The 12460-nt window shown below is 43.2% G+C and overlaps 1 protein-coding gene across 1 annotated transcript; it reads left to right on the top strand.

Moving 5' to 3' along the window:
• Positions 1–866: 866 nt before the first annotated feature.
• On the top strand, positions 867–9058 carry TIMM21 (translocase of inner mitochondrial membrane 21). Its single transcript, XM_035126205.3, has 6 exons — positions 867–1443; positions 6334–6396; positions 6502–6599; positions 7103–7176; positions 8384–8489; positions 8585–9058. The coding sequence occupies exons 1-6, from the start codon at positions 1146–1148 to the stop codon at positions 8675–8677; spliced, it is 732 nt and encodes a 243-aa protein (XP_034982096.2). The 5' UTR covers positions 867–1145; the 3' UTR covers positions 8678–9058.
• Positions 9059–12460: the final 3402 nt, after the last annotated feature.

The raw sequence follows: 12460 nt of genomic DNA, 5'->3' as shown, positions 1-12460 counted from the left end.
TTGTTGCTTTTGTCCTGGGGGCGGGGAGAGTTTGCCGATAGAGCTGGTCCTGATGTACCCCAATTCCCAGTGCACGTTTCCTCAGAAGTTTAATGGGCCTCACTCCTAGGTAAACGTGCACAGACAACCAAATGTACTGGTAACCTCAATCTTTAGGAAATCCCATGTATGTTTTCTCGGAAGCAAGTCCCACACTGTGCCCTCATGGGGCTTTTCTTGCAGGAAAGCGTGTTGTTAAAACATGCAAAGGATGGCATCCTTACAGCGCAGTCCCGTAAAACCCGGCTAGATTATTTCCTGGTGCCTTGTAATTCAGCCCCTTTGAATTCAGTAGAAATGATGAGAAATGTATAGGATTGCTAGCTTTCCTCGTGCAAGGCAGTGTTTTGTGTGAGGGAGGGGCACTCTTACCACGTGAGTGATCTCCATCCGCAGTCCAGATACCGGTTTGCTTCTTGCACACGAGAGCTGCGCCATTATGAGTTGACGGTACTGCACGCGTCTTCCTTGCAGACGTCTGCACAAATAATGCTTGTACACCATGAGTCTGACCTCAGATTGCGGGCTAGTGCCTATTTGAAGATAGCCCTCTTAAGTTTTACAGAACCTGCTTAAAGGGCAAATAATTATTTCAGAGCAATGCATACAGGACGAACCTAACGTTTTATTTATTATGCAAACGATAGATAAAGGGTGGACTTGTCCCAGAGCACGTACGCTCAATACAGAGACAGACGCTTTCGGGAAGGAGGAGGCTTCTGGCAATGTAGTTTTGAGCAGCAAGGCCCGGCGCGCGGCGCTTTGCATTGTGGTAGCTGTAGTACTTTACCGGAGTAGTCTGGCAGCTCTGATACCCTGCAAACTACAGTTCCCAGAGGGCTTTGCAAACGTAATGGCGGGGCAAATTGCTGCCATCAGCGAGTGAAGGGGTCGTGTCCCCCTTGGGCTTGTTAAAAGTGCATCAACAGGTGAAAGCCCGACGGAAAGATTCGAGTAAGATGCATCTTTCTAACGGTATGGTTGTTTTGCATCGAGAGGAAACTGCGGAACGATGAATCCGATCCATTGCACAGGACGGGAAAATATTTAGTATATAATAGACCTTGTATTTGGGGTTATAGAGTGAAGCCCTGCTTCGCGTCGCTATGCTTTCTTTCATGCGAGGAATCCCCTGCAGTGGCAAGCTCCTGGGGTCCTGCGCAAAGTGGGGGCTCCATGCACAGCATAGGAAGGCGCTTCTAAGGACTTGCGTGTGCATCAGGCTCGGGCAAGGGTCGAGAGCCGAGCGATCCACACCGCGCCCTGATGCAGCCTTTACGAGCGCAAAGCGACACATCTGGACTCCCGAAGGGGCCCGGAGAGCTGGGAGAACTGAAAACAGCGGCAGGCAAGTGTCTGTGCAAAGAGGCCATAAAGAAGCATCGCTGTCAGCTGCTCAGAAAGGTAAGGAACGGGAGGCTCCAGCAACTGCCAAGATTACTTGGCAAGTAAAATTCGTTTCCCAAACTACTGCAGTTCTCCAACTTTTTAGGTATATCTGCATATATATAGACGTGTTTCTGTTGAGCCTAGTGGTGTTTTTTCAGTCCATAATCTGAAATATCCTACAAAACTTGCACTGCTGTCCTAACCCTACTTACCTGGGAGTCAGCCGCCATTGACTTCAGCAGGACTTACATCTGAGAGTAGAGGTAGCTAGGATTGTTTGTACTGCTCATAGAATTGTAGAGTTGGAAGGGACCACAAGGGTCATCAAGACAACTCTCTGCAGCAGGAATCTTTTGTCCAATGTGGTGCTTGAACCCACAACCCTGAGATTAAGAGTCTCATGTTCTACTGGGATCTCAGTGAGATTATTTGGGGATTTGTTTCTGAGACAATGTTTGACTGTTGTTTGACTGGAGGCCCGTTGATGAATGGGACGGGCAGAGTGAGACTGCCTTGGGCAACTGATTTTGGCTATCATGGAAGGGCAGCAAAGTGTTATTTTATTATTATTGTAATTTTACATTTAAGAGGGAGATGCTTGTAAGAGTTCTGTCTCATATGACCCAATAACTTGATTAGCCTTGGATAGCATGCACAGTGTCAGATTTACGTATAAACTAAACAAGCTATAGCTTAGGACCCCACTCTCTTGGGGGCCCCAAAAAAATGTAAAGGGGAAAAAACCCTGGAAGTACATTTCCAAAATATAAGATAAAAAACAAAAATAAAAAATAAAACCTACATACAGCAACAGTGTTTTGTGTTATGTAGGCTCCTATGATGTAAGTCAGGGGTCAGCAAACTTTTTCAGCAGGGGGCCGGTCCACCGTCTCTCAGATCTTGGGGGCCAGACTATATTTTGAAAAAAAAAAAATAATGAACAAATTCCTATGCCCCACAAATAACCCATAGATGCATTTCAAATAAAAGGACACATTCTACTCAAGTAAACACACGCTGATTCCCAGACCATCTGCGGGCCGGATTTAGAAGGCGATTGGGCCAGATCCGGCCACCGGGCCTTAGTTTGCCTACCCATGATGTAAGTAATGGGCCCTGCCTGCTAACCTGCTCCCTGAAATATCACTGGTTTGCTCATATCTATATCAATTACTTTGAGAAAATACATGTTTTGTTATGTGTAAATGGCTTTAGATACCGATTAGGTCCATAAATTACCATATAACATATATTCAACAAAAAACAGCAACAATTTGGTGTTGACAAAGGGCTGGACATATAAAGGGCCCCATTACCTTCAGTAGTTTAGGGCCTCATTAAACCTAAATCCATGTGGATTTAGGGACGCGGGTGGCACTGTGGGTTAAACCACAGAGCCTAGGGCTTGCCGATCAGAAGGTTGGCGGTTCGAATCCCCGCGACGGGGTGAGCTCCCATTGCTCGGTCCCAGCTCCTGCCAACCTAGCAGTTCGAAAGCACGTCAAAGTGCACGTAGATGAATAGGTACTGCTCTAGCAGGAAGGTAAACGGCGTTTCCGTGCGCTGCTCTGGTTCTCCAGAAGCAGCTTAGTCATGCTGGCCACATGACCTGGAAGCTGTACGCCGGCTCCCTCGGCCAATAACGCGAGATGAGCGCCGCAACCCCAGAGTTGGTCACGACTGGACCTAATGGTCAGGGGTCCCTTTACCTTTAAACCTAAATCCATCCCTGACCATGCACTTTGGTTTGGGGCAGGGGGCACCATTTGCTGTTCTGCCTCAGGGAGCAAAGTGTCTTGGGCCAACCCTGAGTGTGGTACAATATCATTAGCTGTGTTTGATTTATAATAGAGGTGCCCAGCACTCAGATTTGTGTGAAAGTGGCCTTTTCTGCTTCAGGAGTCCTTTCATCAAGCTGGCTGTGGTTGCTTCCTAGTGAGAGGGGTGTCTTCACATGCTCTAAGACCATGGTGGCCTAATTGCAATATTATGTGGTCTACACGTAGTTGTTTTTCTGGAATCCTTGTGTTTGAATTTATAAAGCTAGAGCTGGAGTAGGCAGCCTAAGGCCCATGGGTCGGATGCAGCCCAATCGCCCTCTCAATCCGGCCCACGGATGGTCTGGGAATCAGCTTGTTTTTACATGAGTAGAATATGTGTCCCTTTATTTTAAATGCATCTCTGGGTTATTTGTGGGACCTGCCTGGTGTTTTTACATGAGTGTGCTTTTATTTAAAATGCATCTCTGGGTTATTTGTGGGGCATAGGAATTCATTCATTTTTTTTTTCTTTCAAAATATAGTCCGGCCCACCACATGGTCTGAGGGACGGTGGACCAGCCCATGGCTGAAAAAGGTTGCTGACCCCTAAGTTATAGAGTGTGCTCCCAAGATCTCTTGACAATTAACACACAACAAATCAAGTGATCTTGAATATGTGCTTGTGCTTCTTAACATATGAAGTGCTTTGCTGGATCATAGCAAGGCCCATCTAGTCCAGAACTCTTTTCAAGAACCCCAGAAGTTCTTGTTCATCAGAACTTATAACTCACTAATGTACAAGAACCTATGTCAGTTATTCGTGCCATATGGATGAACAGTCCTTCTTGGACATATAAAGCTTCCATCCTAACCTGTTGCACCATAGCCAATTACTTTTTGCCCCTGGCAATCCAGGGAGTGATTATTTACATGCTGGGTTTAGTGTCTTTGCAGCTATTTCTCTTTTCAAAGCTTAAGTTATTCTGTGAAAACACCTAGTCATTCAAGCAGTTGTAAGTCATTGTGGCTTGAATGCCACCAATAGCATTCAGAACTACTGCACAGATAATGCTCTTCATGCATTCTGATTATTTGTTACCGGTAATATGGGAAGGGAGTTCTAAAATGAGTGGCGAGCCTCAGGGATGGAATTAGGGGAGCACAACTGGTTTGGTTACAGAGAGCGCGGAGACTTGGGGGTGCCGCAACTATGATTTAGAATAGCGCACGAGAGGCAGGGGGTGCCAAATTTTGGCATCACACAGGGCACCACTGAAATTTGAGGCTCCAGGGTCCACCACTGGGACAAATGGAATGGCAAGAGGGGCAGCCTTGTTAGCACACTCATCCCTACAAACAGACTCTTGCATGCTGAATGTTAAATTAGCACCTAATTAGAATGTGTGACAGGACTATGGCTTGGGCCTCATGTTGAGTTCCTCAGGCAGCAATCTTATGCAGAGTTTCCTGTGCAAAGCCCTTGATTTCAAAGGACTCTTCATGCCTAACTCTTTACAGGACCTTTCTGTAAATATCAGTGTATTTGCTCTACCATTTAAATACATTGTGCTCACTGCATTATTTATATGTTTGGAGTTTTCAATGTTATGCATAAAGCACTTCATTGATCATTTTTACATTTTTATGGGTTTCCCATTCAACCGTAAGAACAATAATGTATTTTGTAAGGCATTTCATAAAAATTAAAAGCCTGGCTGGATTTAATGAACGAAGGCATAAAATTGTCTGCTATATATGCAATTGGCTATAGCATTTAAAACAAAACTGTTTTGGAAGATTTCTCCACAATCTTTATTCAACTTTAGCTTAGCATGTGAAAGGTTGAGTGGTGGGAGACAATTGAAGCTGGAGACAGGCTAGAATTGGGCCCTTGACTAGTCCAAAAGGATTTGGTCCAATATTGATTAAAGTATGGCTGAAGTATTTTTAATGACTTTACAGCATAACAGTCATTAAGATGTTTATTACGGTACTAATAACAAAAAGGAATAGATCATTGGTGTTTGAAACCAGCAGAGAATCGGTGGTGAGAGAACATGAGCATGAAGGCAACTCAAATCGGATCAAAAACAAGTGCCGTAAGCACTGTATCCACTCTAGTAATTCTCAGGTTCTGCACTGGGGCTCTCTGCTGAGCTGTGAGAGTACTGCTCGAGAATAGAAATGAAATAATTTGTTGCTTATTTTATTAAAATATGTATGTGAAAAGCTGTTTAAATAATAATTATAATAAATTAAATACGTGTGGCATAAATAATAACTCTCAATCAATACTAAAAAGCTACTGGAAGTCTTGTAAAATCTAGCCTAAATAGACCTTGTGAAAGCAAAACCTGTGGCCCTCCAAGATGTGGTGAGGCAACAGTTCCCATCATCTCTTACCATTGGCTATGCGGGCTGATGCTGAGGGGAGTTGGAGTCAAACAACAGGTTAAACACCCTGGCTCTTCCTTGACAGCAAACCATCACTAAATTTCCCATGGAAAGAGCAGGAATGAGGACTCTAGGGGTTAGAACAGATGTAAAGTCCTTTTAATGTTCCATTATTCTGAAAGCAAAAGCTGTTTTGACTCAGTCTTTTTTCTTTCTCAGTTTTAGAGGTAGCATTTAGGAGCTATTGGATATATCTGCAAAACACAACAATGTAGTTTGTGGTCATAGAATTGTAGAGTTGGAAGGGACCCTGAGGATCATCTAGTCCCTTGGGGTCCCTTCCAGCGCTATGATTCTGTTTTTTCTGCTTCAACAATATTTCATTATGTTCCTATCATTTTATGTCATTGTATTTTGTGTAAATTATTTAAAAAATTAAATGAAACATGTTCTATAATTTTTTTAAAAAAATAGCTACCTTTCTACAGGGGGGGGGCATGGGCGTAGCCACGATTTTTGTTAGGGGGCAGAACCTCAGATTTGTATTGATTTGTATTTTTACTTACTGGGGGCAGCTGCCCCCCTTGGCTACGCCCATAAGAGGCACACAGGAAGGAAACAAGGTTGAAAGGGGGGCATGGTCAAAAAAAGGTTGAGAAACCCTGCTCTAACCAACAGAGCTATAGGAGATTGATAATGTATAACTACCATTTCATAATTTTTATTTTTTTGGTCTTGTTTTCTCTTTCAGTGAAAGAAGCTGGGCGAGATTTCACCTACTTAATCGTGGTGGTGATCGGCATCGGTGTCACAGGTTGTTGAGACAGGGGAAAACATATTCCTCACTGTTTTAATTGCTGACCACTTCAGCAGAAAGGTTCTTACTTCACCTACATTTTATTTTCCCTCTCCATTTCAGGTGGTTTATTCTATGTGATTTTTAAGGAGCTGTTCTCTTCCTCCAGCCCCAGTAAAATCTATGGCGATGCCCTGGAGAAATGCAGAGCTCACCCTGAGGTTTGTTTTCAAGTCTTGCATGTTCTGCTTACCACAGAGCCCTAGCACATTACAGAGAATTCTGAGGCATCTTTTGAGGAAGGGTCACTCACTTTGCATTGGGTACTGACTAGCCCGTGCACCGCTGCCCTATATTAACTGGAAATGCATCCTAGAACATTTCTAACATTTCCTGCTGCTGCATGCTTCAGGGGAAAGGTCAGTGATGGTGGGTGAGCTTTCATTGAATCTTAAGAGTTGGGTGGGGTCTTGTAGGCCACCCATTCCTAGCTGAGCCCAGGAAATCTGGTGCTAGACCATTCCCAGCAGCTTCTGCTTGAAGAGAGAGAGAGAGAGAGAGAGAGAGAGAGAGAGAGAGAGAGAGAGAGAGAGACACCACCACCTCTCTAGGTAATGTGTTGAAGAAGGTCGTATAGTATTACTGATTGAACGGAGGGAACTGTGCACCTAGTGTTTGATAGAAGACGAACCACTAAGCACCTTATCCTGTCCTTACTGATTAGGTAATAGGTGTTTTTGGTGAACCCATAAAAGGTTACGGTGAAGCAACACGCCGCGGGAGAAGACAACTGGTCAGGTACCTGCGAATGCATCGCTTACAGAAGCACTGGTTCTCTTCTGCTAACATTCTCTGTGGATTTGTTACTTACTCTGCTCATCTCACTTGACACGTATCATATTCACTTGTCTTGCCAAGAAGGTAAAAGGGGAAATACCTTGGGGCCTAGGCTAGCAGCCTGAATTTAAGCACTACAATAACCCTTACAAATGCACCTGATAGCCAAGAAACCTTAGTCATATCGATTGCCAGCATACATTTGTGCTGAGTGATAAGGATGCTGAAGGGACACTGGTACATCTTACCATCTTAGCTTGTTTAAAATTAACCATAGTCTGTGTTAGCCAGGATTTGCCCCTTCAGGTAACGTGACAAACCAGGATTAACCAAAAGCAAAATCAAGTGCTTCCTAATTACTCCTCTTGGCTCTGTGGGAGGATTAGGGGGTAGCATGCAAGCCTAAGGTCACTACAGCTCATTATTACCCATGCACATTATGCTAAACCAGGCATCCCCAAACTTTGGCCCTCCAGATGTTTTGGACTACAATTCCCATCTTCCCCGACCACTGGTCCTGTTAGCTAGGGATCATGGGAATTGTAGGCCAAAACATCTGGAGGGCCGCAGTTTGGGGATGCTTGTGCTAAACCATGGTTTCACACAGGAATAGCTGACATGGTGCCCTCCAAATGTTGCTGGACTCCCAAATACTACCAACCCTAGCTAGAATGGTCATTGGTCAGGGATGATGGGAGTTGTAGTCCAGTGGCATCTGGAGTGTATCATTTTGGCTGCCCCTTGTTAGTATGTTCTCAAAGTTGCTTCACGCCTAGGATTAATCTCATAGGGTTGTATCTAGCATTAGACATACTCAGAGTAGACCCGTTGAAATTAATGGACATGGCTCATGATGTTGTTCTGTTCCGTATTTATGGCTACTATCCTGTCCATGCATCCTTGGACTTCCTTCTGAGCAAACACGCTCAAGATCAGATGTAATTTGAGTTTTAGACCCAATTCACTTGTTTGTGGGTTAGGAAACTTTCAGACAGGGTGGTCCAAGTGTAACCGTAACCAGACAAGTTTAATTGAATTCTGGAACGAAGACAAGATTGTCCATGTAAAGTTTTTGTTTCTTAGAATTATAGTGTATAACTACGGTATTAATTTTTCTGGCATTAACATTCAGGGCTTGCAAAACCTTTCCTCTCTTTTTTTTCCTTAGCCACATTGAGTATGTAAAAGATGGACTGAAATACATGCGCCTAAAGTTTTACATTGAGGGCTCAGAAAAAGGAAAGCAGGGAACAGTTCATCTGGAAGTGAAAGAGGTATGACAGCCTCTGTGGCCTACATCAACCATAATCTTAATGCTTAGGTTAGTGTGTGCAAGGAAATTAATTCCCACCCACCCCTCTCTTTGCAGAATCCAGAAAGTGGAAAATACGAGTATCGTTATATATTTGTGGATATTGAGGTCTACCCTAGAAGAACCATAATAGTTGAAGACAACAGATAGTGAAACAGCGGAAGCGACCTTTCATTGCAGTTCGTGATACTGGAGTTTACAAAAATGGGAGTAAAGAAGTAAAAGTTGGCTGAAAGGTCATTTTGCATCCTCACAACATACCCGTGCGAAGGCAGTGGAGCCACTGAGCTTATGTGTAATTCTGCTGGGTAAATACTGGAAGTAGGGAATCATTGTTGTTAATAGAAAATGCAAACTGGGTTGACGCAGTTAATATAAACTGGCAGCCAGCTGTGGCAGCGGCAAATATGATTTAGCAAAGATTGGTCGTGGTGAATCGGTTTTATACACACAGCCTTCTCAGGATGAATTTCCTTTGTTTGGATTTGGATTTCATGCAAGTGCTACAATAAAGAAGACATACAAAACGTACAGAATATCTTTGTCCTTTCGTGCACAGAGTTCACATATATATAAAGGTGTGTGGCTTCTGTTTCTGTATTGTTTACAGACTGTAAGGCAAAATGTCACAGATAAATTGTTTCCTAGTAGGATCTAGGGCTCCTCTGAATGTTCTACTTTGAATCTTGGGGTTGAAAGGAATACCCCTCCATTGTGAAAAAAATTGCCTTTATTTTCAGGCATGGACGCTGCTGTAGTTTGGTTTCTTTGCCATCACATTGCTGCCACTCCCACCCCCCTTTTTATTGCTGCATCATCTTCCTCAATCACATCAGCAATACCATTAGGTTAGGTATCATTTAATAGTCAGGTTGACATCAGCCAACTAGATTTCATTGGCTCTTGGATTGGTTGTGATCACAGTCAGTCAGGGAACACACACTGCACAGGATGACATCACAGCTCGATGCAGTCAGTTGGACTTGGCTTACATGCTGATGTCACTGAGAGGAAGAGCCAGAACACTTTCACCCATTCTTAATACAGCCACCAAATAAACCCCACATGTTTTGATATGGCTGAAAATGTTAGCAAAAACTATTCCAGACTTCAACTCAGCCCTAGCAGGGGAACACTTTGCAGTATCCAAGAAATAGTTCTAGTTACAGGTAGGTAGCCGTGTTGGTCTGAGTCGAAGCAAAATAGAAAAAAATTTCCTTCAGTAGCACCTTAAAGACTAACTAAGTTTTTATTTTGGTATGAGCTTTCGTGTGCATGCACACTTCTTCAGAACTTCATGCACACTTCTTCAGAACCTCTTTCTTCTGAAGAAGTGTGCATGCACACGAAAGCTCATACCAAAATAAAAACTTAGTTGGTCTTTAAGGTGCTACTGAAGGAATTTTTTTCTATTTTGCCAAGAAATAGTTGGTATGTTTCTCTGTTTGGCTAAAGGTAAATAATATTGCCATCTAGTGGGCTTTTTGATAGATTGCATCGCATAAGCCTTTTCTAGCTCATCGTTCATTTAACATAAAATGCACGGTATTACAAGTATTCATCAAATCTTGATAGTGAATGAGTTGAGTTACTGACCAACTAGGGTGATAGCCATCTCAGTCATTAGGTATCACCCTTTGATTTTTATAATAGCATTCAAATCACATGCCATTCAGGTTTTGCTGTATAATACCATAAGGTTCAATGGATTAAATCCCCATTTTGTTAATTGAATGAGGTCAGTAGGCATGACGTATGCCTATTGACCATGCTGAGAAGACTCAGATGCATACAATAAAATGTCAACAATTAGGAATACTAGATCTTCTTTATAATACTACAAACGTCATTGAATTTTGCCTGCACATATCCCCTTCTTGTTGTGTTTCCCAAATTTAAGCTCCACATTAACTAATGTAATTGCTGTTTGTTCTACCTTGCCTGATGTCTCATTTACAAAGGCGGTGAGACCCTGTGGAAGCTAGAAGTGGATATCAGTGTTGGTGGTAGAAGATTGCCCAGGACTCTCATGTAAACTGTTCTTCCTTTTTCTGCTATGTTGAAATGAGCTTGCAGAGCAATCTTCTGTTTGGACACTGGCCGGTCTTGGACACACCTAGCTTTACCAATATGACACTATTTCTACCAACTGTGCTCAGTAAACACGCAGATCAGCCCAGTTCCTATAAGAAAATAAAATGGGCTTGCACTATAAGACATCATCCAACATGCCAGGCTCACAGAACACTTACTTGCAAGCATGGCACACAGAAATAAGAACCAATATACAGTGGAAGCTCGGGTTACGTGCTGTCCTCCTTATGAACGCTTCAGGTAATGAGCTCCGCTAACCCAGAAGTAGATGCTACTGGTTGCAAACTTTGCCCTGGGATGCGAGTGGAAATTGCTTGCCGGCAGCCCTCATGTTAAATTGCTTGCAGCACGCCTCATGTTAAGAACGGTTTCGGGTAAAGAATGGACCTCCGGAACGAATTAAGTTTGTAACCAGAAGTACCACTGTATAGCTTCTAGGATTTGAAGTAAACTGCAATGAACACAAGTCAGATACCTGGGAAGATAACTCAGTTGGTAGAACATGAGACTCTTAGTCTCAGAGTCATGGGTTTGAGCCCCACATTGGGCAAAGGATCCCTGCATTGCAGGGGGTTAGACTACATGACTCTCGTGCTCCCTTAATTCTACAGTTCTATGATTCTATATGCCAACTTTGCTGCCACATACACCCAGACAACACCATTACTGGCCCCAACAACATCAAACATACCATCTCAGGACAATTTAATTGCTCATCTTCTAACATTGTGTATGCCATCAAATGCCATTGTGTATGCCATCAAATGCCAACAGTGCCTTTCAGCTCTCTATATTGGACAAACAGGCCAAACCCTACGCCAAAGGATAAATGGACATAAATCTGACATCAGAAATCACAAGACAGAGAAGCCAGTAGGAGAACACTTCAATCTCACAGGACATTCTGTACAAGATCTCAAAGTAGCTGCCTTATTACAAAAGAATTTCAGAAATAGACTGGAAAGAGAAGTTGCTGAATTGCAACTTTTTACCAAACTTAAAACCATGGAGAGCTGATCTGAATAGAGACATTGGATTCTTATCTCATTATACATGATAAAGCTATTTTTAGCCATCTCACCCCTTGCTTTTTCCTGTAAGATCAATTGCAGTTGTTTTAAACAGTCGTCAACAGGTTTACCACACCTATCAGCCAATCGCCCATTCCCACCACCCTTCTGAGTAATACCCCTCCCCACCCTCTCACTATATATAAGGGTCTGGTGACTTCTGTTTCAGTGTATCTGAAGAAGTGTGCATGCACACAAAAGCTCATACCAATCTTAGTTGGGCTCTAAGGTGCTACTGGAAGGATTTTTTTTAATTTTGTTTCGACTACAGCAGACCAACATGGCTACCTGCCTGTAACTATGATTCCATACTTATTGTAAACATGCATAGGGTTGCAATGTCGAGTACAGAGCCAGCCACTGGGTTAGATCCAGATAACCAGCAGGTGGAACTCTGCTCTGGGAGTGCTGTTCAGGGGGAAAGGAGGTGGGTTTTTGTTTTGTTTTGTGCCAATTCCCTCTGTGTCCCCAAAAACCTCATGTAGCAAGTCAGCGGACCTCTGGAACAAGATGGGAGGTGGAATTAGAAGCCGAAGGGGGAAGCAGTGAACATCATCTCTCTCCCTTTCTTCCTCTAGCTGGAACCTCCATTGAATCTGAGTGCCTTCCTTAAACAGAAGAGCAAATATGAATCCAATTCTTCTTCCTGTCTCTGTTATTAAGACCAACAGTCTCTATGGGTTCTCCAAAAGCATGGATAAATTGGATCTTTTATGTTGTCACAGTTTTTTTAAAATTAAATACCTGCACTGAAGAAATACATGGGGGC

The sequence above is a fragment of the Zootoca vivipara genome, chromosome 8 (genome assembly GCF_965207765.1).
Source record: "Zootoca vivipara chromosome 8, rZooViv2.hap1.1, whole genome shotgun sequence".
NCBI lineage: Eukaryota > Metazoa > Chordata > Lepidosauria > Squamata > Lacertidae > Zootoca > Zootoca vivipara.
This window is presented reverse-complemented; position numbering and strand designations above follow the sequence as displayed.

What these genes read in the sequence shown, in the direction of transcription:
- TIMM21 (XM_035126205.3), top strand. Translation starts at nt 1,146, where the DNA reads ATGCTTTCTTTCATGCGAGGAATCCCCTGCAGTGGCAAGCTCCTGGGG. An exon ending in GATCGGCATCGGTGTCACAG is followed by an intron (nt 6,397 to 6,501) that starts GTTGTTGAGACA and finishes TCTCCATTTCAG; the next exon opens with GTGGTTTATTCTATGTGATT. An exon ending in GGGAGAAGACAACTGGTCAG is followed by an intron (nt 7,177 to 8,383) that starts GTACCTGCGAAT and finishes TTTTTTCCTTAG; the next exon opens with CCACATTGAGTATGTAAAAG.